Source organism: Pleurodeles waltl, chromosome 4_2 (genome assembly GCF_031143425.1).
Source record: "Pleurodeles waltl isolate 20211129_DDA chromosome 4_2, aPleWal1.hap1.20221129, whole genome shotgun sequence".
Lineage (NCBI taxonomy): Eukaryota > Metazoa > Chordata > Amphibia > Caudata > Salamandridae > Pleurodeles > Pleurodeles waltl.
The window spans coordinates 1,055,947,324-1,055,970,186 of record NC_090443.1 but is presented as its reverse complement, the minus strand read 5'-3'; the positions used below and the strand labels follow the sequence as shown (position 1 = coordinate 1,055,970,186).

The following is a 22,863-nucleotide window of genomic DNA, read 5'->3' as shown; positions in this document are numbered from 1 at the left end:
CGTGATTTACTCAGGTGTAAGGTTACCTTTGTGAATAGACCTCAGTGAGTTTTTAATCACCCATAGCGTGTCACATGATTTACTCAGGTGTAAGGTTACCTTTGTGAATAGACCTCAGTGAGTTTTTAATCACCCATAGCGTGTCACATGATTTACTCAGGTGTAAGGTTACCTTTGTGAATAGACCTCAATGTGTTTTTATTCACCCATAGCGTGTCACGTGATTTACTCAGGTGTAAGGTTACCTTTGTGAATAGACCCCAGTGTGTTTTAATCACCCACAGCGTGTCACGTGATTTACTCAGGTGTAAGGTTACCTTTGTGAATAGACCTCATTGTGTTTTTAATTACCCACAGCGTGTCACCTGATTTACTCAGGTGTAAGGTTAGCGTGTCACGTGATTTACTCAGGTGTAAGATTACCTTTGTGAATAGACCCAAGTGTGTTTTAATCACCCACAGCGTGTCACGTGATTTACTCAGGTGTAAGGTTACCTTTGTGAATAGACCCCAGTGTGTTTTAATCACCCACAGCGTGTCACGTGATTTACTCAGGTGTAAGGTTACCTTTGTGAATAGACCTCATTGTGTTTTTAATCACCCACAGCGTGTCACATGATTTACTCAGGTGTAAGGTTACCTTTGTGAATAGACCTCAGTGAAAGTTTAATCACCCACAGCGTGTCACGTGATTTACTCAGCTGTAAGGTTACCTTTGTGAATAGACCTCAGTGAAAGTTTAATCACCCACAGCGTGTCACGTGATTTACTCAGCTGTAAGGTTACCTTTGTGAATAGACCCCAGTGTGTTTTAATCACCCACAGCGTGTCACGTGATTTACTCAGGTGTAAGGTTACCTTTGTGAATAGACCCAGGTGTGTTTAATCACCCACAGCATCACGTGATATACTCGGGTGTAAAGTTACCTTTGGGAATAGACCCCAGTGTGTTTTAATCACCCACAGAATGTCACGTGATTTACTCAGGTGTAAGGTTACCTTTGTGAATAGACCTCAGTGTGTTTTAATCACGATTCGCATATCACGTGATTTACTCAGGTGTAAGATTACCTTTGTGAATAGACCCCAGTGTGTTTTAATCACCCACAGCGTGTCACGTGATTTACTCAGGTGTAAGGTTACCTTTATGAATAGACCCCAGTGTGTTTTAATCACCCACAGCATGTCACGTGATTTACTCAGGTGTAAGGTTACGTTTATGAATAGACCCCGGTGTGTTTTAATCACGATTAGCATATCACGTGATTTACTCAGGTGTAAGGTTACCTTTGTGAATAGACCTCAGTGTTTTCATAATCACCCTTAGAAGGTTACTTTTGTGAATAGACCCCAGTGTGTTTTTAATCAGCCACAGCGTGTCACGTGATTTACTGAGGTGTAAGGTTACCTTTGTGAATAGACCTCAGCATGTTTTTAATCACGCTGAGCATGTCACGTGATTTACTTAGGTGTAAGTTTACCTTTGTGAATAGACCTCAGTGTGTTTATAATCACCCTTAGAAGGTTACTTTTGTGAATAGACCTCAGTGTGTTTTTAATCACCCACAGCGTGTCACGTGATTTACTCAGGTGTAAGGTTACCTTTGTGAATAGACCTCAGTGAGAGTTTAATCACCCACAGCGTGTCACGTGATTTACTCAGGTGTAAGGTTACTTTTGTGAATAGACCCCAGTGTGTTTTGAATCACCCACAGCGTGTCACGTCATTTACTCAGGTGTACGGTTACCTTAGTGAATTGCACATGATGATGTTCGAGTGAATACGCTGACTGCACTGGCGTAACATTAGGCCCCGCAGCCCTGTCGGTTTGGGGGGTCCTGAGCTCCAGGGGGCCCCCACAGCACAGTACACTGTGCACAGGCGTGTGGCCCCTGGCCTGGGAGCTCCTGACTGGGTCAGGGGGGCCTCCTTCATGTACTTTGCAATGGTGGCCCTCATGTTTCGTTACCCACTGGCGGACTGTGTGTGTGTGTGTGTGTGTGTGTGTGTGCGTGCGCCTCTACAGACCACTAAGGGGGTTGTGGCATCTCTGTTCTCGCCTCTGTCCATTTGCTCGGCATGGATGCTGATGATTTGTCTCTGGATCCTGGAAGTTTGATTCCTGAATCTTTTGCTATAAATACAAAAAACAAAAACAATTGACATTGTCAAGATCATCACAATTCCATTTCTGTATTTCTCACAGAAATTAAGCTTGCTTAGATAAAGGTTCATGCTTGTGAAGATTGCACTGTTGGCTTCTGGTTTTACCATAAACAGGTCAAGGACTGACTGCCCTGGAGTGACCATGCCACAGAGCCGCAACTGATAGTTGTTACTAGATGGCAAGGCTGAAGGGGCACAGGGAACACTATGGTGTTGGCAGTGGGGCTCCTAATAACTGCAGTGATGGGGTGGGGGTGCAGACTGAAGCCAACCACCATCTGCTGTTAGTGGGTCCTCTAAAGGAGGGGAAAGAATGAAATCAGCATTAACACCCCACGTCTCTCCCCGCCTCAATTTCCTCTGCAGGACAAAGAAGCCTGTCTGCATCCATCTATTCATCCATTGTCCTACCTCTTTGTCTGGTGGTCACTCGCTCCATCCACTAGTTCAGTGGTCCTTCCCTTTGCTGTGCCATGTGGGCTTGTATGTCTGTTGTTTTCTGTGATGTCTGTGACTGTCTGTGTGATGTTACCTAGGGGCCCGATTCACAAAGATAAACTTATACTTTTGTGTAAGTTTGCTACTTTTCGGTATTCACAAAGGTAAACTTAGAAGAAAAGTTCAACTTTGCTACTTCTCAGTACTCACAAAGGTAAACTTAGACGAGTAGTCCAACTTTACTACTTTTTGGTATTCACAAAGGTAACCTTAGACCAAAAGTCTAACTTAGGCCAAAGGTCTAACTGTACTTGTTGTAACTTACCTTTGTGAATACCGAAAAGTAGTTAAGTTAGACTTTTGGTCTAACTTTACCTTTATGAATCGGGCTCCCGGGGGCTAATTTTTTTTGCCCTGAGGGCCCGATTCATAAAAGTAGAGTTAGACCAAGGGCCTGATTTTAACCGCGGCGGGCGGCGGTCGCCGCCCGCCATGCGGTTACCGCCAAATGACCGCACCGCGGTCACAAGACCGCGGCGGCCATTCTGGCTTTCCCGCTGTGCTGGCGGGCGACCGCCAAAAGGCCGCCCGCCAGCACAGCGGGAAAGACCCAGCAACGATGAAGCCAGCTCCGAATGGAGCCGGCGGAGTTGCTGGAGTGCGACGGGTGCAGTAGCACCCGTCGCGAATTTCAGTGTCTGCTAGGCAGACACTGAAATTCTTTTTGGGGCCCTCTTACGGGGGCCCCTGCAGTGCCCATGCCATTGGCATGGGCACTGCAGGGGCCCCCAGGGGCCCCGCGGCACCCCCTACCGCCATCCTGTTCATGGCGGGTTTCCCGCCATGAACAGGATGGCGGTAGGGGGTGTCTGAATCCCCATGGCGGCGGAGCGCGCTCCGCCGCCATGGAGGATTCCCCCGAGCAGCGGAAAGTCGGCGGGAGACCGCCGACTTTCCGCTTCTGACCGCGGCTGAACCGCCGCGGTCAGAATGCTCGTGGGAGCACCGCCAGCCTGTTGGCGGTGCTCCCGTGGTCGGTGGCCCTGGTGGCCACCGGCCGCCAGGGTCAGAATGACCCCCCAAATGTCTAACTTTACTATTTTTCGGTATTCACAAAGGTAATTTACTACGAGTAAAGTTAGACTTTTGGCCTAAGTTAGACTTTTCGTCTAAGTTTACCTTTGTGAATACTATAAAGTAGTAAACTTACTCAAAAGTGTAAGTTTACCTTTGTGAAGCAGGCCCTGTTTATGTACCATTATGGGCATCGATGTATGTCTGTGTGTTTTGTGCATGCTTGCTGGTACCTGCATTTAAATGTGCTCTTGGAAGTATTTAAGCCTCTATGCAAGGTTAGGACTGTTGATGAGTGTATGAGACGAGGTGTGCATGAATACCCATGTATATGACTGCCTGCGTGTATATTGGTCTGCTTTCATGGGTGATTGTTGGTGGCACAGGTGGGACTGTTATTCTGTATTCATAGGTGTGAGCACTGTGCATATATTGTGTGTGCATCTACGCCTCTTTATTGGGGTTTTATGTGTGTATGCGCTATACAAACCCATTGAGTTTGTCAATGTTTGGTTTACTTTGATACAGGACACAGGCAAGGAGAAGTACATGGAAGATCTGCCCAATCAGCTGAGGCCTTTTGAGCGTCTTCTCTCCCAGAATTCATCTGGATTCCTCGTTGGCAGCACGGTGAGCAGAATGACTGCCCTCTGGAGGCTCAATACCGAACTGCAGATAGAAGAAAGGTTGGGCTTCAGATAGCCACAGTGCTGGAGACTTCCGGTGCCCGGGGCCCATGGACCTTGTCCTCACAGTGCAATCTAGTAACAGAGACATACTGGGCTGTGGGCTGTGGAGTTGTCTCCCTCACAGTATACAGAGGTGGCAGAGCTTGACAGGTACAGAAGGGCAGATGGTCTGTGCAGTTGGTTCCTTCACGCTACATGGAGATGAAGGATTCCAATAGAGGCATAAACAAAGGGCCTGATTTAGAACTCAGTGGATGAGTTACTCCACCACAACGTTGACGGATATTCCGTCTGCCAAAATCTAAATCCCATTATATCCTATGGGATTTAGATTTCAGTGGATGGGATATCGTCACAGTTGTAATGGAGTAACCCGTCCACCGAGTGGGCGTACGGTGTACTTGGGTTAACCCCATGCATGCCAACATTTCAAAATGGGAAACCGGAAGATAGTGAGAAAAAGTTGTGGACTTTGTTTTCTTCACTTAGAGAGGAGAGACCTAAAACAAAGCCATTTTGGGTTTTAATTTAAAACTTAGGAGTCTCATGACTGAGTCTTTTGGCATGTATGTCACTCCAACATGTGGGTTTAGGGACCTGAGAGAAGAGTTCAGTGGAGGTTGGTTGGATGTGGATGGTAGCTTTGTTTATTCATGATTTCCATCTCTCTCTCTGGTCCCATTGATGACGACTCCTCAGTCTTCATCTCTGGATAAAGTTCCTAGGTCTTTTCCCTCTCCTTTCCCCTATGTTCATTGGTCTTTATTGAAAATTCCTTCATCTTTGCCATTTCTCCTCCTCCAGGCAGGTACCCTTGGCTGTACAGCTCTTCCTTTCTTCTTCACTCCCTTATCTCTTTGGGACCTGCGTCATGTCCTGGGATCCTACTGTTCTGAAACCTCTCCTTTACTTATCGTTTCTACCTGTCCCCTTTGTCTTCTTCTTCTGACAGGTTCCCTTTGTCTTTTCCTCCATCAATCTCTCTTGTTCCTTGGTGATTCCTTCATCTCATTTGTGTCCTCCTCTTCTTCTTCTGACAGGTCTCCTGGATGATCCCTTCATCTCATGGGTGTCCCCCTCTTCTTCTGACAGGTCCCCTGGATGATCCCTTCATCTCATGAGTGTCCCCCTCTTCTTCTGACAGGTCCCCTGGATGATCCCTTTATCTCATCCTCTTCTTCTGACAGGTCCCCTGGATGATCCCTTCATCTCATGGGTGTCCCCCTCTTCTTCTGACAGGTCCCTTGGATGATCCCTTCATCTCATGGGTGTCCCCCTCTTCTTCTGACAGGTCCCCTGGATGATCCCTTTATCTCATCCTCTTCTTCTGACAGGTCCCCTGAATGATGCCTTCATCTCATGGGTGTCCCCCTCTTCTTCTGACAGGTCCCCTGGATGATCCCTTCATCTCATGGGTGTCCCCCTCTTCTTCTGACAGGTCCCATGGATGATCCCTTTATCTCATCCTCTTCTTCTGACAGGTCCCCTGGATGATCCCTTCATCTCATGGGTGTCCCCCTCTTCTTCTGACAGGTCCCCTGGATGATCCCTTTATCTCATCCTCTTCTTCTGACAGGTCCCCTGGATGATCCCTTCATCTCATGGGTGTCCCCCTCTTCTTCTGACGGGTCCCCTGGATGATCCCTTTATCTCATCCTCTTCTTCTGACAGGTCCCCTGAATGATGCCTTCATCTCATGGGTGTCCCCCTCTTCTTCTGACAGGTCCCCTGGATGATCCCTTCATCTCATGGGTGTCCCCCTCTTCTTCTGACAGGTCCCATGGATGATCCCTTTATCTCATCCTCTTCTTCTGACAGGTCCCCTGGATGATCCCTTCATCTCATGGGTGTCCCCCTCTTCTTCTGACAGGTCCCCTGGATGATCCCTTTATCTCATCCTCTTCTTCTGACAGGTCCCCTGGATGATTCCTTCATCTCATGGGTGTCCCCCTCTTCTTCTGACAGGTCCCCTGGATGATCCCTTCTTCTCATGGGTGTCCCCCTCTTCTTCTGACAGGTCCCTTGGATGATCCCTTTATCTCATCCTCTTCTTCTGACAGGTCCCCTGGATGATCCCTTCATCTCATGGGTGTCCCCCTCTTCTTCCGACAGGTCCCCTGGATGAGCCCTTTATCTCATCCTCTTCTTCTGACAGGTCCCCTGGATGATCCCTTGATCTCATGGGTGTCCCCCTCTTCTTCTGACAGGTCCCCTGGATGATCCCTTTATCTCATCCTCTTCTTCTGACAGGTCCCCTGGATGATCCCTTCATCTCATGGGTGTCCCCCTCTTCTTCTGACAGGTCCCCTGGATGATCCCTTCATCTCATGGGTGTCCCCCTCTTCTTCTGACAGGTCCCCTGGATGATCCCTTTATCTCATCCTCTTCTTCTGACAGGTCCCCTGGATGATCCCTTCATCTCATGGGTGTCCCCCTCTTCTTCCGACAGGTCCCCTGGATGAGCCCTTTATCTCATCCTCTTCTTCTGACAGGTCCCCTGGATGATCCCTTGATCTCATGGGTGTCCCCCTCTTCTTCTGACAGGTCCCCTGGATGATCCCTTTATCTCATCCTCTTCTTCTGACAGGTCCCCTGGATGATCCCTTCATCTCATGGGTGTCCCCCTCTTCTTCTGACAGGTCCCCTGGATGATCCCTTCATCTCATGGGTGTCCCCCTCTTCTTCTGACAGGTCCCCTGGATGATCCCTTTATCTCATCCTCTTCTTCTGACAGGTCCCATGGATGATCCCTTCATCTCATGGGTGTCCCCCTCTTCTTCTGACAGGTCCCCTGGATAATCCCTTTATCTCATCCTCTTCTTCTGACAGGTCCCCTGGATGATCCCTTCATCTCATGGGTGTCCCCCTCTTCTTCTGACAGGTCCCCTGGATGATCCCTTTATCTCATCCTCTTCTTCTGACAGGTCCCCTGGATGATCCCTTTATCTCATGGGTGTCCCCCTCGTCTTCTGACAGGTCCCCTCGATGATCCCTTCATCTCATGGGTATCCCCCTCTTCTTCTGACAGGTCCACTGGATGATCCCTTTATCTCATCCTCTTCTTCTGACAGGTCCCCTGGATGATCCCTTCATCTCATGGGTGTCCCCCTCTTCTTCTGACAGGTCCCCTGGATGATCCCTTTATCTCATCCTCTTCTTCTGACAGGTCGCCTGGATAATCCCTTCATCTCATGGGTGCCCCCCTCTTCTTCTGACAGGTCCCCTGGAGGATCCCTTCATCTCATAGGTGTCCCCCTCTTCTTCTGACAGGTCCCCTGGATGATCCCTTCATCTCATGGGTGTCCCCCTCTTCTTCTGACAGGTCCCCTGGATGATCCCTTTATCTCATCCTCTTCTTCTGACAGGTCCCCTGGATGATCCCTTCATCTCATGGGTGCCCCCCTCTTCTTCTGACAGGTCCCCTGGATGATCCCTTTATCTCATCCTCTTCTTCTGACAGGTCCCCTGGATGATCCCTTCATCTCATGGGTGTCCCCCTCTTCTTCTGACAGGTCCCCTGGATGATCCCTTTATCTCATCCTCTTCTTCTGACAGGTCCCCTGGATGATCCCTTCATCTCATGGGTGTCCCCCTCTTCTTCTGACAGGTCCCCTGGATGATCCCTTTATCTCATCTTCTTCTTCTGACAGGTCCCCTGGATGATCCCTTCATCTCATGGGTGTCCCCCTCTTCTTCTGACAGGTCCCCTGGATGATCCCTTTATCTCATCCTCTTCTTCTGACAGGTCCCCTGGATAATCTATTCATCTCATGGGTGCCCCCCTCTTCTTCTGACAGGTCCCCTGGAGGATCCCTTCATCTCATGGGTGTCCCCCTCTTCTTCTGACAGGTCCCCTGGATGATCCCTTTATCTCATCCTCTTCTTCTGACAGGTCCCCTGGATGATCCCTTCATCTCATGGGTGCCCCCCTCTTCTTCTGACAGGTCCCCTGGAGGATCTCTTCATCTCATGGGTGTCCCCCTCTTCTTCTGACAGGTCCCCTGGATGATCCCTTTATCTCAACCTCTTCTTCTGACAGGTCCCCTGGATGATCCCTTCATCTCATGGGTGTCCCCCTCTTCTTCTGACAGGTCCTCTGGATGATCCCTTTATCTCATCCTCTTCTTCTGACAGGTCCCCTGGATGATCCCTTCATCTCATGGGTGCCCCCCTCTTCTTCTGACAGGTCCCCTGGAGGATCCCTTCCTCTCATGGGTGTCCCCCTCTTCTTCTGACAGGTCCCCTGGATGATCCCTTTATCTCATCCTCTTCTTCTGACAGGTCCCCTGGATGATCCCTTCATCTCATGGGTGTCCCCCTCTTCTTCTGACAGGTCCCCTAAATGATCCCTTCATCTCATGGGTGTCCCCCTCTTCTTCTGACAGGTCCCCTGGATGATCCCTTTATCTCATCCTCTTCTTCTGACAGGTCCCCTGGATGATCCCTTCATCTCATGGGTGCCCCCCTCTTCTTCTGACAGGTCCCCTGGATGATCCCTTCATCTCATGGGTGTCCTCCTCTTCTTCTGACAGGTCCCCTCATTGATCCCCTCATCTCATGGGTGTCCTCCTGTTCTTCTTCTGACAGGTCCCCTAGATGATCCCTTCATCTCATAGGTGTCCTCCTCTTCTTCTGACAGGTCCCCTGGATGATCCCTTCATCTCATGGGTGTCCCCCTCTTTTTCTGACAGGTCCCCTGGATAATCCCTTCATCTCATGGGTGCCCCCCTCTTCTTCTGACAGGTCCCCTGGAGGATCCCTTCATCTCATAGGTGTCCCCCTCTTCTTCTGACAGGTCCCCTGGATGATCCCTTTATCTCATCCTCTTCTTCTGACAGGTCCCCTGGATGATCCCTTCATCTCATGGGTGTCCCCCTCTTCTTCTGACAGGTCCCCTGGATGATCCCTTTATCTCATCCTCTTCTTCTGACAGGTCCCCTGGATGATCCCTTCATCTCATGGGTGCCCCCCTCTTATTCTGACAGGTCCCCTGGATGATCCCTTCATCTCATGGGTGTCCCCCTCTTCTTCTGACAGGTCCCCTGGATGATCCCTTTATCTCATCCTCTTCTTCTGACAGGTCCCCTGGATAATCTATTCATCTCATGGGTGCCCCCCTCTTCTTCTGACAGGTCCCCTGGAGGATCCCTTCATCTCATGGGTGTCCCCCTCTTCTTCTGACAGGTCCCCTGGATGATCCCTTTATCTCATCCTCTTCTTCTGACAGGTCCCCTGGATGATCCCTTCATCTCATGGGTGTCCCCCTCTTCTTCTGACAGGTCCCCTAGATCAGTGTTCCCCAACCCCCGGGCAGCGGACCAGTGCCGGTCCGTGGATCAATCGGCACCGGGCCGCCCGAGGAACTTCAAATCATTTCACTGTGGCGGGCGGCCGACGCGCAGAGCATTGCAATCAAAACAAGCGGGCCACGGTAAAATTATCAAACATTTACCGGTCCGCGGCGATAAAAAGGTTGGGGAGCACTGCCCTAGATGATCCCTTCATCTCATGGGTGTCCCCCTTTTCTTCTGACAGGTCCCCTGGATGATCCCTTTATCTCATCCTCTTCTTCTGACAGGTCCCCTGGATGATCCCTTCATCTCATGGGTGCCCCCCTCTTCTTCTGACAGGTCCCCTGGATGATCCCTTCATCTCATGGGTGTCCTCCTCTTCTTCTGACAGGTCCCCTAGATGATCCCTTCATCTCATGGGTGTCCTCCTGTTCTTCTTCTGACAGGTCCCCTGTATGATCCCTTCATCTCATGGGTGTCCCCCTCTTCTTCTGACAGGTCCCCTGGATGATCCCTTTATCTCATCCTCTTCTTCTGACAGGTCCCCTGGATGATCCCTTCATCTCATGGGTGCCCCCCTCTTCTTCTGACAGGTCCCCTGGAGGATCCCTTCCTCTCATGGGTGTCCCCCTCTTCTTCTGACAGGTCCCCTGGATGATCCCTTTATCTCATCCTCTTCTTCTGACAGGTCCCCTGGATGATCCCTTCATCTCATGGGTGTCCCCCTCTTCTTCTGACAGGTCCCCTAAATGATCCCTTCATCTCATGGGTGTCCCCCTCTTCTTCTGACAGGTCCCCTGGATGATCCCTTTATCTCATCCTCTTCTTCTGACAGGTCCCCTGGATGATCCCTTCATCTCATCCTCTTCTTCTGACAGGTCCCCTGGATGATCCCTTCATCTCATGGGTGCCCCCCTCTTCTTCTGACAGGTCCCCTGGATGATCCCTTCATCTCATGGGTGTCCTCCTCTTCTTCTGACAGGTCCCCTCGATGATCCCTTCATCTCATGGGTGTCCTCCTGTTCTTCTTCTGACAGGTCCCCTGTATGATCCCTTCATCTCATGGGTGTCCCCCTCTTCTTCTGACAGGTCCACTGGATGATCCCTTTATCTCATCCTCTTCTTCTGACAGGTCCCCTGGATGATCCCTTCATCTCATGGGTGCCCCCCTCTTCTTCTGACAGGTCCCCTGGAGGATCCCTTCCTCTCATGGGTGTCCCCCTCTTCTTCTGACAGGTCCCCTGGATGATCCGTTTATCTCATCCTCTTCTTCTGACAGGTCCCCTGGATGATCCCTTCATCTCATGGGTGTCCCCCTCTTCTTCTGACAGGTCCCCTTAATGATCCCTTCATCTCATGGGTGTCCCCCTCTTCTTCTGACAGGTCCCCTGGATGATCCCTTTATCTCATCCTCTTCTTCTGACAGGTCCCCTGGATGATCCCTTCATCTCATGGGTGCCCCCCTCTTCTTCTGACAGGTCCCCTGGATGATCCCTTCATCTCATGGGTGTCCTCCTCTTCTTCTGACAGGTCCCCTCGATGATCCCTTCATCTCATGGGTTTCCTCCTGTTCTTCTTCTGACAGGTCCCCTGGATGATCCCTTCATCTCATGGGTGTGCTCCTCTTCTTCCGACAGGTCCCCTGGATGATCCCTTCATCTCATGGGTGTCCTCCTCTTCTTCTGACAGGTCCCCTCGATGATCCCTTCATCTCATGGGTGTCTTCCTCTCCTTCTTCTGACAGGTCCCCTGGATGATCCCTTCATCTCATGGGTGCCATCTTCTCCTTCTGAGATGTCCCCTGTTTTATTTCTTCACTTTCTGGATGTCTTTACTTTTTCCGTAATGTTCTTCCTTTGACTTCTTGCCTCATAGAGATTATTCTTTCTTCTTTTAGGGCCTGATTTAGGTCTTGGGATGGGGTTTACTCCATCACAAACATGATGGATTTCCCATCGTATTACGATCCCATTAGATTCAATGGAGGTCGTAATAAGGCACACGGTATGTCCGTCAGGTTTGTGACAGAGTATTCCATCCACCAAAATCTAAAATTGGCCCTTTGTCTTCTTCTAAGGAAGACCCTCCCGAAGTGAACAAAGTTATCAAGGTTTCGTCCTGAGACTCACATAAAGTAGTTGCCAGAGATTTAATCAACTAAAACATTGATTATAGCAACAGGAAAAAAATACAAAATGTGTTATATTTTCTCAAAACATAGTGAACACAGTAGGCCAACATGTGTTTCACGAGACACTTGGCTTCATCAGGGCCAATATCTAATAACAATACACTGTTTGCAACATACAAAATTGATAATATTCTCTTTACAACCCAATATCACTCAACATCAGATCTTGATAACGTTTTCTTTATGTGTTTGACAGAACCAGGAACTATGTTTCTTTAACTCAAATTTAACAAGGTCATCATCAGGTTTGTATGCTGCAGTCAGTGTATTGTTATTGGATATTGGCCTTATGAAGCCACATGTATTGCGAAACATGTGTCGGCCTATGGTGTTCACTGTTTTTTAAAAAAATAGAACAGATTTTAGAGTTTCTCAATACCCACTACTGAATAGTCGTTGATTCATCAAGAGACCTTGAAAGCCAGTCTTTTCTCCTGTGTCCCTATGCGGGATTTGAGGGTTTTACCACGTAATAGCCTCTGAGGTCAGTGTGTCAAACCTTTGAAGGTTGGTTACAGAAATCCTTTGTATGGTTAATTCATGAATCTCCAGGCAGCATAATCTCAGCATTTGATCTACAGACTTCAAAATGTTGATCAGGTCTCCCATCTGAGAGTCAATAACCTTACTACCAGTACAGGCCAGAAATGATTTGAGGATTATGAAGTGATTCTGTCTCTTCGGTGTAACCCCTAGAACCTTCAATAAAACATGAACAAGACCCATCTGACTTAGGGCCTGATTTAGTCATTGACGGATGGGTTACTCCATCACAACGGTGATGGATATCCGGTCTGCTGAAATGTAAATCCCATAGGATACAATGGGATTTAGGGCCTGATTTAGATTTCGTCAGACGGGTTACTCCATCACAACGGTGACGGATATCCCGTCCACTGAAATATAAATCCCATAGGATACAATGGGATTTAGGGCCTGATTTAGATTTCGGCGGAGGGGTTACTCCATCACAACGGCGACGGATATCCCGTCGGCTGAAATATAAATCCCATAGGATACAATGGGATTTAGGGCCTGATTTAGGTTTCGTCGGACGGGTTACTCCATCACAACGGCGACGGATATCCCGTCGGCTGAAATATAAATCCCATAGGATACAATGGGATTCAGGGCCTGATTTAGGTTTCGTCGGAGGGGTTACTCCATCACAACGGTGACGGATATCCTGTCCGCTGAAATATAAATCCCATAGGATACAACGGGATTTAGGGCCTGATTTAGGTTTCGTCAGACGGGTTACTCCATCACAACGGTGACGGATATCCGGTCCGCTGAAATATAAATCCCATAGGATACAATGGGATTTAGGGCCTGATTTAGGTTTCGTCAGACGGGTTACTCCATCACAACGGTGACAGATATCCCGTCCGCTGAAATATAAATCCCATAGGATACAATGGGATTTAGGGCCTGATTTAGGTTTCGTCGGAGGAGTTACTCCATCAGAACAGCGACGGATATCCCATCAGCTGAAATATAAATCCCATAGGATACAATGGGATTTAGGGCCTGATTTAGGTTACATCGGAGGGGTTACTCCATCACAACGGTGACGGATATCCCGTCGGCTGAAATATAAATCCCATAGGATACAATGAGATTTAGGGACTGATTTAGATTTCGTCAGACGGGTTACTCCATCACAACGGTGACGGATATCCCGTCCGCTGAAATATAAATCCCATAGGATACAATGGGATTTAGGGCCTGATTTAGGTTTCGTCAGATGGGTTACTCCATCACAACGGTGACGGATATCCCGTCCGCTGAAATATAAATCCCATAGGATACAATGGGATTTAGGGCCTGATTTAGGTTTCGTCGGAGGGGTTACTCCATCACAATGGTGATGAATATCCCATCCGCCGAGATCTAAATCCCACAGGAAATAATAGGATTTCGAGTGATTCTTTCTTCACTTGGATGTCTTTTCTTCCGGACAGGTCTCCTTTGCCGATTACAATCTTCTGGACATCCTCCAAAACCACCTGATCTTTGCCCCAGACTGCCTGAACAGCTTCCCCCACCTGAAGGCCTTCAAGGAGAAGATGGAATCTCGTCCCAAACTCAAGGCCTACCTGCAGTCGAACGATCACAAGAACCGCCTCGTCCACCCCACCCGGAAGCTGTAGTCGGACAATCATCCAATGTGCCATCTGCCAACTCATCAAACCTCTCGTTCATCTCACCAGGGGCTGCTCTATCCAATGGAATGATCTGATCAAACTCTGAGCTCATGGGAGGATACTGAAAATAAAATGTCTTGTCAAAGATTTGTCTGCCCATCTGTAAGCCTGTTAATTTTATTTGTATTTGTTCAAAGCAATGCACTTTGTAAATGGTGGAACAAAGCGAGATTGGTGTTTACATAGGCAATTGCTGCTACAGTACAGTTGACAAGTACAGAGATAATGCGTAGATAATATCACATATTTACACTCAGAGGCTAGCAGGGACAGGGCAAGACGTGTGGGGGGTGTCAACAGTATTGGCCCTCCATCATAAGAAGGCCTTTGAGGGCAGACTTGCAAGTAAAAAGTTTCCAACTCAAGTTTGCAGGTAACAATGCTCCAGTGGTGAGCTCTAGGTAGTTTGTAGGACCTCCTTGTCGTGAGTACTGGGAAGTTTGGAACTGTACAAGAGGTTTTGGATGTCCAGGAGCACTGAGTGAGCTTCAGCCAACATAATGTAGACTGCAGTGAGGAGTTTGCATGGTTCTCGTGACAGCCATCTCAGCACCTTGAGGGAGAAGTAGGGGTGAGTCTGAAAACTTTAGGATCACGGGCCTGATTCATAAACTGCTCTTTGTAGAATGTTTTGTAGTGCTACAAAATGTAAAACAAAACATCGACAAATGTAAGTGTTGCCTATACTTATGTGTTTCGAGTGCGTCACCCCGACTGCAAAGTCTCTGCAGACATAAGTAGGTTTTAGTCTTAAATGTGGGAGTGACACGGGAGTGGATGGGAAGAGGGGCAGCCTTACCCCTAAAGGGGATGGAACGGGGGAGCAGTAAGGGGTTTGAAGACAGAAGAAGAGAGTTACAAAGTTTGGGCCTTGTTGGACCCAGTTTACCTGAGGAATCACTGCTGGGTTGTGACTGCCCAAGCCTAGAGAACGGTTGAGGGAATAAGGATGAACCTGGGCTCTGACCGAGTCATGGCTTTATGTGTGTAGCAGAATGCTTTGAACTTGATGCACTTGTCTATAGTAAGACAGTGAAGATTACGAAGCTAAGTGGAAACAGAGACGCACTTAGTGGTGTGACACCGAAGGTGCTGCAGCATTCTGAGTGATCTGAAGCCTTTTCACACATGATTTAGCATCCCCACCCCAGGCCCCTAGTAAAGTACATCCCCATAGCCCAGACGAGGGATGATCCTGGCCTCTGGGTAGAAATGGGCAGGAGTTACAGGATTTTTCTCAGGCATCTAAGAAGCCCAAAGCTACTAGCAGACTCCTTATTAATTTGGTACCCCATAGTGAGCTTTCTATTCCGCCAAAATCCAAGATCCTTCATCACCTGATGAGGAAGAAGGAGAGCAGAGGCTGAGCTGAAGGCTTTCAGAGTGGAAAGAGAGCAGAGATACAGCAGTGAACCCCAAGTGTCTCCTGGCACCAGGTAGCTCCCCTGAGAGATCCACAGCACTGCATTGGGAAGGTCTTCCATGGGCGTTGCGGTGGGTGTATCCAGGCAATACCCATGGATTTTGATGCTGCCCCAGATTTACTAGATGGCGTAAACCTGGGAGAGCACCAAAACCTTACACCTCTCTAGAGCAGGTGTAACAAGGAGAAATAGTTTTATTTCTCATTGTTTTTCTCTTTCCATGTGTGTTGCATCCTGCAGCACACATGGAAAGAGGAAAACGCGTCTTGGGATTATTTTTGTGCAGGAAGGTGCCCCTTTCTGCACAAAAACAATCCTGCATGCAATGCTGACACTCTTGCCCCATTTGTAAGGGTGCCTGCGTTGGGGCTAGACACCAAATTGTGCACCGACTCTGGGAAAAAGGGCAGGAATGCACCGTATTTCACAAATACGGTGCATTCCTGCCCTTTCACAGTGGCGTAGGTCAGCACAGCAAAAAGACTTGCTGCGCTGACGTTCACCAATTTCCCATAAACATGGGCCTTGGCATACAATGGCTACGAGGAAAGAAGGAGAGCATGAAAGGGAGGCATGTGAGGAATTGGACTCAGCCATACTGACCACTGCTAAATGTATGAAGTACCCCACAGCCACACAATGGCACCCCAGGTTGGGAGCCCCCCACCCTCACACTCAGATAAGCACACGTATCTCTGGGAGACCTTGGGAGTCCATTTATTACACAATATGCAAGTTTACATTGAGAGAACCAGTAGGCAACCTCCACACTGAGGGAAAGGGCGGTACAAAGTCCTGTGCCACACAACTGCAGATCAGTGGCCAATGCCCCGCATCTGGGTCATAGTCTGGTTAGTTACAAGTATGGAAGTTATGCATGATAATATGAGTAGCACTTTAGATCTACCCATAATGCCATCCAAGACATGTACAACACATGTCCGCAGGCTCGTCACGCGAGGATCCTGCACATCTCACTCTTGGATACCGAGTAACCTCGACACTGACGGCCTGATTTAGGGCCATATTTATGAAGCCCTAGCTCCACCTAGAGCCACGTTAGCAGCATTGCATTTTATGCTAATGTGGCGCATGGTTGCCAAAAATGCTGCGCCATATTTACGGGATATCTGTCACATTTGCGATGAAGTAAAACTTTAAATCACCGCTCCTCACACCCCTATGTGCAACAGACCCACCCACCCACTCCCCACCCAGGAGCTCTGGTTCACTGAAACACTGCAGCCCAGCAAAAGAGCTTCAAAGGCCTTGTGAGTAAAAGGTTCCAAACGCTTCCCAGAAGACAGGACCATCAGAAAGAAGGCGCTCCCAGGCCATCATAAACTTATTAGAGCTGAGTGCCATGATCTCTACTCCCAACTATTTAAGGATGCTGCTGCTTCTCAGAAAGAAGGGGCATATTTACAATGAAGTGACCTTGCTGCGCTGCCATGCGCCACAGGGAAAGGGCAGAAATGCTTTGTATTTACGAAATACGTTCATTTCTGTCCTTTCCCCCTCCGCTGCAGCACAATTTACTGTCTAGTGCCAATGCATGCACCTTTGCACCATGCAGGATTGTTTTCGTGCAGGAAGGGACACCTTTCTGTACAAACAGAATCTATGGAGGCGTTTCCCTCTTTCTACGTGTGCTGCAGAATAGAAGAAATGAGGAAAAATAAAGATATTTCACCTTGTTGCACCTACTCTCAGGAGGCACAAGGTTTGATACATTCCCAGGTTTACAGATTCTTGCGTCAGAGCACATGAGTGTTGCGCAGGAAAACCCACCCCAATGCCCATGGAACACCTCCGGGGCAGTGTACGGCAACAATGCAACTTGTGCAGCATTGATTTACACCATATCTACGAGGCCATGAAAAGCCACGCTAAGTGGCTGTGCGTGGCCTCGTAAACATGGGTCTGCACTCTGCGCCTCTGAAGCGTCAAATAAAGTGACGCACCGGTGCCACAAAGGGCTTGTTCATATGCCCCGAGTGTTCAAAATAATCACATCCTTATCCAGCCCTAAACCCCGGCAGCTACTCCCTGATAAGTAATCTTTGTGTGAGCTTCTCTCTGCCTATTGTTTAGTAAGAATGAAACAATCTCTGCCTCCTTTGGTAAGAAGCAGACTTCTCCCTCCTTTTCAAAAATACATTTCATCTTCCTGCCACGTGCCCTCCAAACTTCTCAAGGTTTCAAGATGTATTGGAACCATAAGTTGAAGCAGCTTTGCTTTCCACCAAGCCTGGTTCACCTCTTGACCCTTTGCCACCCTAAACTTTCAAGTGGCGCCTCCCCCCACGTCTCTGTGTGACACCACCTTCTCTGAACCAGTGGCCCACACAACTGGAAACATGCCAAGGTGACACCTCTGCTGAAGAAGCCATCAGGTGACCCTTTGATGCCAGCCAATTACAGACCTATTTCCCTCCTCTCTCCCTCATGCTCAGAATTGTTGAGATGCTTATCAATAAGCAATTGGTTCATTTCTTGGAAGTGAATATTCTTCTGGACTTGACCCAATATGGCTTTCATTCTAACCACAGCCCGTTATCTGCTGCTGATAAATTATCCAATGGTCCAGGAAAATGCTCCCCCACTGGTCCTTCTTGACCTGTCGGCCGCTTTCAACAGAGCAGACCAGGGGTCTCTAACCTGTTCTATCACAACAGACACTTGTGTTTACTGAAAACCATCCCAGCTACTAAGGTTATTAGAGCCTCATTTACAAGAGGCCTGCGCCGCCGGCGTCACTTTTTAAGACTCTCTGTGGCGCAAGCCTCTCACCCATATCTATGAGGCAACGCAGACCCACCCTGCATGGCTTTTCATGGCCTCATAGATATGGAGTAAGGCATCGCATCACAAGTCGCTGCTTTGCCTTATTCTGCGTCAAAGAGGTGTTCCATGGACGTTGCGGTGGGTGCTCCGACACAACACCCGTGGGTTTTGACGCATCTCCAGATTTACAAGGACTTGTAAACCTGAGGATGCGTCAAACCTTACGCCTCCTGAGGGAAGGTGCAGCAAGGAGAAATATCTTTATTTCTCCTTGTTTTTCCTCTTTCTATGTGTGCCTCCATGGATTCTTTTTGTGCAGGAAGGTGGCCTACAACATGAGCACCATGGTGCAAGGGTGCCTGTGTTGGCACTAGGCTACCGAAACGGTGCCAGCGCATGGCTTTTCATGGCCTCATACATATGGAGTAAGACATGACAGCGCAGGTCACTGTGTTGCCTTACTCCGTGCCAGGAGGCGTTCCATGGGCATTGCAGTGGGTGTTCCCATGCAACACCCATGGACATTGTCTTATCCCCAGACTTACAAGGATCTGGAAACCTGGGAATGCAACAAAACTGCTCCTCTCCAGGGGAGGCGTAATGAGGAGAAATAACTTTATTTTGCCTCGTTTTTCTCTTTTCTGTCATTCTGCAGCACACATATAAAGGGGAAACATCCTTTTTTACGACTTTTTTTTTACGAAGGTCGTGGTTAACGAAAGCGCAACAACGCTTTTTTTAACCACGGCTTCGGTTTTTTGTGCCTTAACTACGTATGTTCTGAACAACGAACATGCGTGGTTAAGGTACAAAGAAGGGACTTGGCGAAGGTCAGTGATGGGTTTAGGTTTTGGGGAGGGGGTGGGGGGTCAGGGGGTTTTAGGTTTTGGGGTGGGGTTGTGGGGTTGGGGGGGTGGGGCGTTTTTGGTTTTGGGGAGTGGGTGGGGGGTCAGGGGGTTTTAGGTTTTGGGGTGGGGTTGGGGGGTGGGGCGTTTTTGGTTTTGGGGAGTGGGTGGGGGGTCAGGGGGTTTTAGGTTTTAGGGTGGGGTTGGGGGGTGGGGCGTTTTTGGTTTTGGGGAATGGGTGGGGGGTCAGGGGGTTTTAGGTTTTGGGGTGGGGTTGGGGGGGTGGGGCGTTTTTGGTTTTGGGGAGTGGGTGGGGGGTCAGGGGGTTTTAGGTTTTGGGGTGGGTTGGGGGGGTGGGGCGTTTTTGGTTTTGTGGAGTGGGTGGGGGGTCAGGGGGTTTTAGGTTTTGGGGTGGGGTTGGGGGGTGGGGCGTTTTTGGTTTTGGGGACTGGGTGGGAGGTCAGGGGGTTTTAGGTTTTGGGGTGGGCTTGGGGGGGTGGGGCATTTTTGGTTTTGGGGTGTGGGTGGGGGGTCAGGGGGTTTTAGGTTTTAGGGTGGGGTTCGGGGGTGGGGCGTTTTTGGTTTTGGGGAGTGGGTGGGGGGTCACGGGGTTTTCGGTTTTGGGGTGGGTTTGAGGGGGTGGGGCGTTTTTGGTTTTGGGGAGTGGGTGGGGGGTCAGTGGGTTTTAGGTTTTGGGGTGGGATTGGGGGGTGGGGTGAGGGATGTAGGGTGAATGGTGCCTATTGCTAATGATTTTATCAGGAATGCCTTTACAACGAAATATCGTTGTTAAGGCATTCGTGGTAAAATCATTAGTAGTAGCAACGAGGTCGGTGTTCCGATCTCGTTGTCAAGGCAGTAGTTTTTTTTGTAGTCGTTGTTTCGTCGTATATTCCATATAAAGAGGAAAACTCCTCCAGTAATTAGTTTTGTGCGGGAATGTGTCTCTTCCTGCACAAAAACAATTGTGCCAACAACTCAGACACCCTTGCACTATGGTGCAAGGGTGCCAGCGTTGGCATTAAGCAACAATTTGTGTGCCGGCGCATCCAGAAGGGACAGGAATGCGCTGTCTTTCATTATTACAGCGCATTCCTACCCTTTCCTTTTGACGCAGGGCAGCGCAAGAAAGTGTCTTGCTGCACTGCAACAAAAACTTGTAAATGAGGCCCACTTTTCTTGCACCCCCCTAGCGCCCCCCTAATGTGTGCACTGAATTTAAAATACGGTGCACCATAGCCGGAGTTAGGGGACTAGCTTCTGAATTTGTGACGCTAGTCCAGCGCTTTACAGGATTAACGTCCAAAATTCGGATGCTAATCCTGCAAAGGACTCAGAGGCCCAATGTAAGCAACGGAAGCCTCCTTTTAACGCCTGCTCGGCGCAGGCATTACAAGTGCCAAAAACAATGCACAAGGAAATCTTTTAGATTTCATTGCGCCATTTTTTTGGCCCACCTAACAGGGGAACACCCCCTTTGCATTAACTATGCCCGGCACAGGCATATTGTAGCGCAAAGGGTTACAAAGTGGCGCAATGCATACATTGCGCCACTTTGTAAATATGGCGCAGCATTTTTGGCCTTCTAATGACACATTAGCGTAAAAAAGTGACGCTAATGTGGCATCAGAATGACGCTAGGGGCTCTTAAATATGCTCCTTAGTGTTGTAATAGTGACCGCATGCGATAAACTACATGAGTGGCCACCATATCCGAGGTGACCAGCGATGATCACCTCAGTGCGTCAGGCAGGGTTCCTTTGTCAATATAGAAGGCAATACAGAAGGGCTCCATGTGGTTGATACAAGCGCAGCTGCAATGCCCCTAGCACAAAAGTAACAATATTACTCATAAAACTCCTCAAAGGTGAATCATTCAGCACTCAGATAACAATTTTAAATATATTTTAAAAATGCAACCTTTATTTCCAAACATCAACTTATAAGTTCTGAAAATACACGCATTTTGTCATGAACCCATGCTTTTCAATTTTGGTACACTTATATTACTTAACCAATCAAAAGCTTCTAATTTAGTAGGATGGGCTGCACATAAGAGAGCTACTTACAAGTAACTCACGAGCTACCAGTAGCTCATGAGCTGCTCTTTGAAGAAGCCTGCGGTAGACCGCACCACTCTCCCAGAAGGATTTGAGAGTACTGGGGTAAATGGCTTAGCCTTAGCATGGATTAAATCATTTTTGACGGACCGCATCCAATTAGTCTGCTTAACTTCTTTCAAAACCACCACAACCACCATCAAATACGGTCTGCCTCAAGCTTCTTCTTATGCCCCACTCTCGCTAATGCGTATCTGCTCCCCCTGGTAGCATTGTTCAAGTCTTTCGGCTGTGTCATCATCCTATATGCAGATGATGCTCGGATTGTGGTACCTACTCCCAATGACCCACCATTTTTACAGCTAGATCCCAATTATGTATGGAAGCAGTAGCTGACTAGATGCAGTCAAGCTTCCTGAAGCTCATCACCAACAAGAACAAAGTTTTACTTTTGAGCCTCTGCCCAATACTTGCTCCTCTGATTGGTGGCCTCAGGTCCTGGGACCTCCCCCCTCCTCAGTGAGTTGTATAAGAGACCTAGGGATTATTTTTGATCGGGACCTTTTCATGGCCCCCAAGACAATCAGGTTACTAGCTCTTGCTTCTATACTCTTAAAATTGCAAATAAAAACCACACATTTATCGCAGAGTAGTCATGAAAATCCATACTTCAAGCTTTATTTGCTTCTAAACTGACATGGAAATGCACAATTTCTAAGCATTTGACCCAGGCCCGGTGCCCAATTTCAAAGGCTTCAAAGCCAGAGCCATTCTCAATCTGCTCACCTACGCCCACCTGCGTCCACACAGCTCCATATGTTGAAGCTTTGCACTGGCTTCCAACCAAGAAGGGCGTAACCTTTAAAACCCAAAGCCTGGCCTCTAGGTCAGTACAAGGTTCAGGCCCAACCTATTTCTCTAAATACATCAGCAAACATGTGTTCTCTCTGTTTCCGCTCAGCTTCGTCAATCTCTTACCTGTCTCATGTATTCAACATGGTTGTTGTGGAGTTCGCACCTTCTACTTTCATGGTCTAAACTGAGCCTGGAAACCAACTTCATGGCCTTCAGGATCAATCTTAAAACCTTCTTGTTTAGAAATACTGTATAGACTTCAACTCTCTTGCCTTTTTCCTGTCTTTCAAGCTCTCTAGAGCACTAGAGCACCCTTTCTTGGCTAACAGCACATTTCTGTGAGTTCTGGAATCTGAGGGGAGCCACAAATTTCCTTCCACCCAGCGTTCCCCCAAGTCACCCGATAAAAATGGTACCTCACCTGTGTGGGTAGGCCTAGCGCCCGTGACAGGAAATGCCCCAAAACACAACGTGGACACATCACATTTTTCCACTCAAAACTGACCTGTTTTTTTCAAAGTGGGTAGCTGTGGATTTTGGGCCCTAACTCAGACGGCCGCTAGGGAAGCCTCGCAAGCCTGTACATTTTTTTAAACTAGACAACTACGGCAGTCCAGGTTGGTGTGCCCTGTGTGGATCCATGGATTTTTTTTTACCCACAATGCCATGTTTGCGCCACTGGTGGGGAGGACTACAATTTTGATGTAATTTGGATACAGTTTTGATGCAGGTCTACCATTGTGGGTAAATATTGAAATGTGTCAGACTGCATAAGTGGATTCTTGCATTACCAGAGTAACACAAGACAGCAATGTGCACGGCCTTGCATTACTCT

General features: G+C 48.5%; 1 protein-coding gene across 1 annotated transcript in view; it reads left to right on the top strand.

Annotated features, from left to right (window-relative positions):
* LOC138293740 (glutathione S-transferase P 1-like) overlaps positions 1–14,144 on the top strand; it is a 113,293-nt gene extending 99,149 nt beyond the window's left edge. Inside the window, exons 6-7 of the mRNA XM_069233078.1 lie at positions 4,208–4,309; positions 13,815–14,144. Coding sequence (XP_069089179.1) covers positions 4,208–4,309; positions 13,815–14,003 — 291 coding nt within the window. The 3' untranslated portion in view covers positions 14,004–14,144. The remainder of the gene's footprint in view (positions 1–4,207; positions 4,310–13,814) is intronic.
* Positions 14,145–22,863: the final 8,719 nt, after the last annotated feature.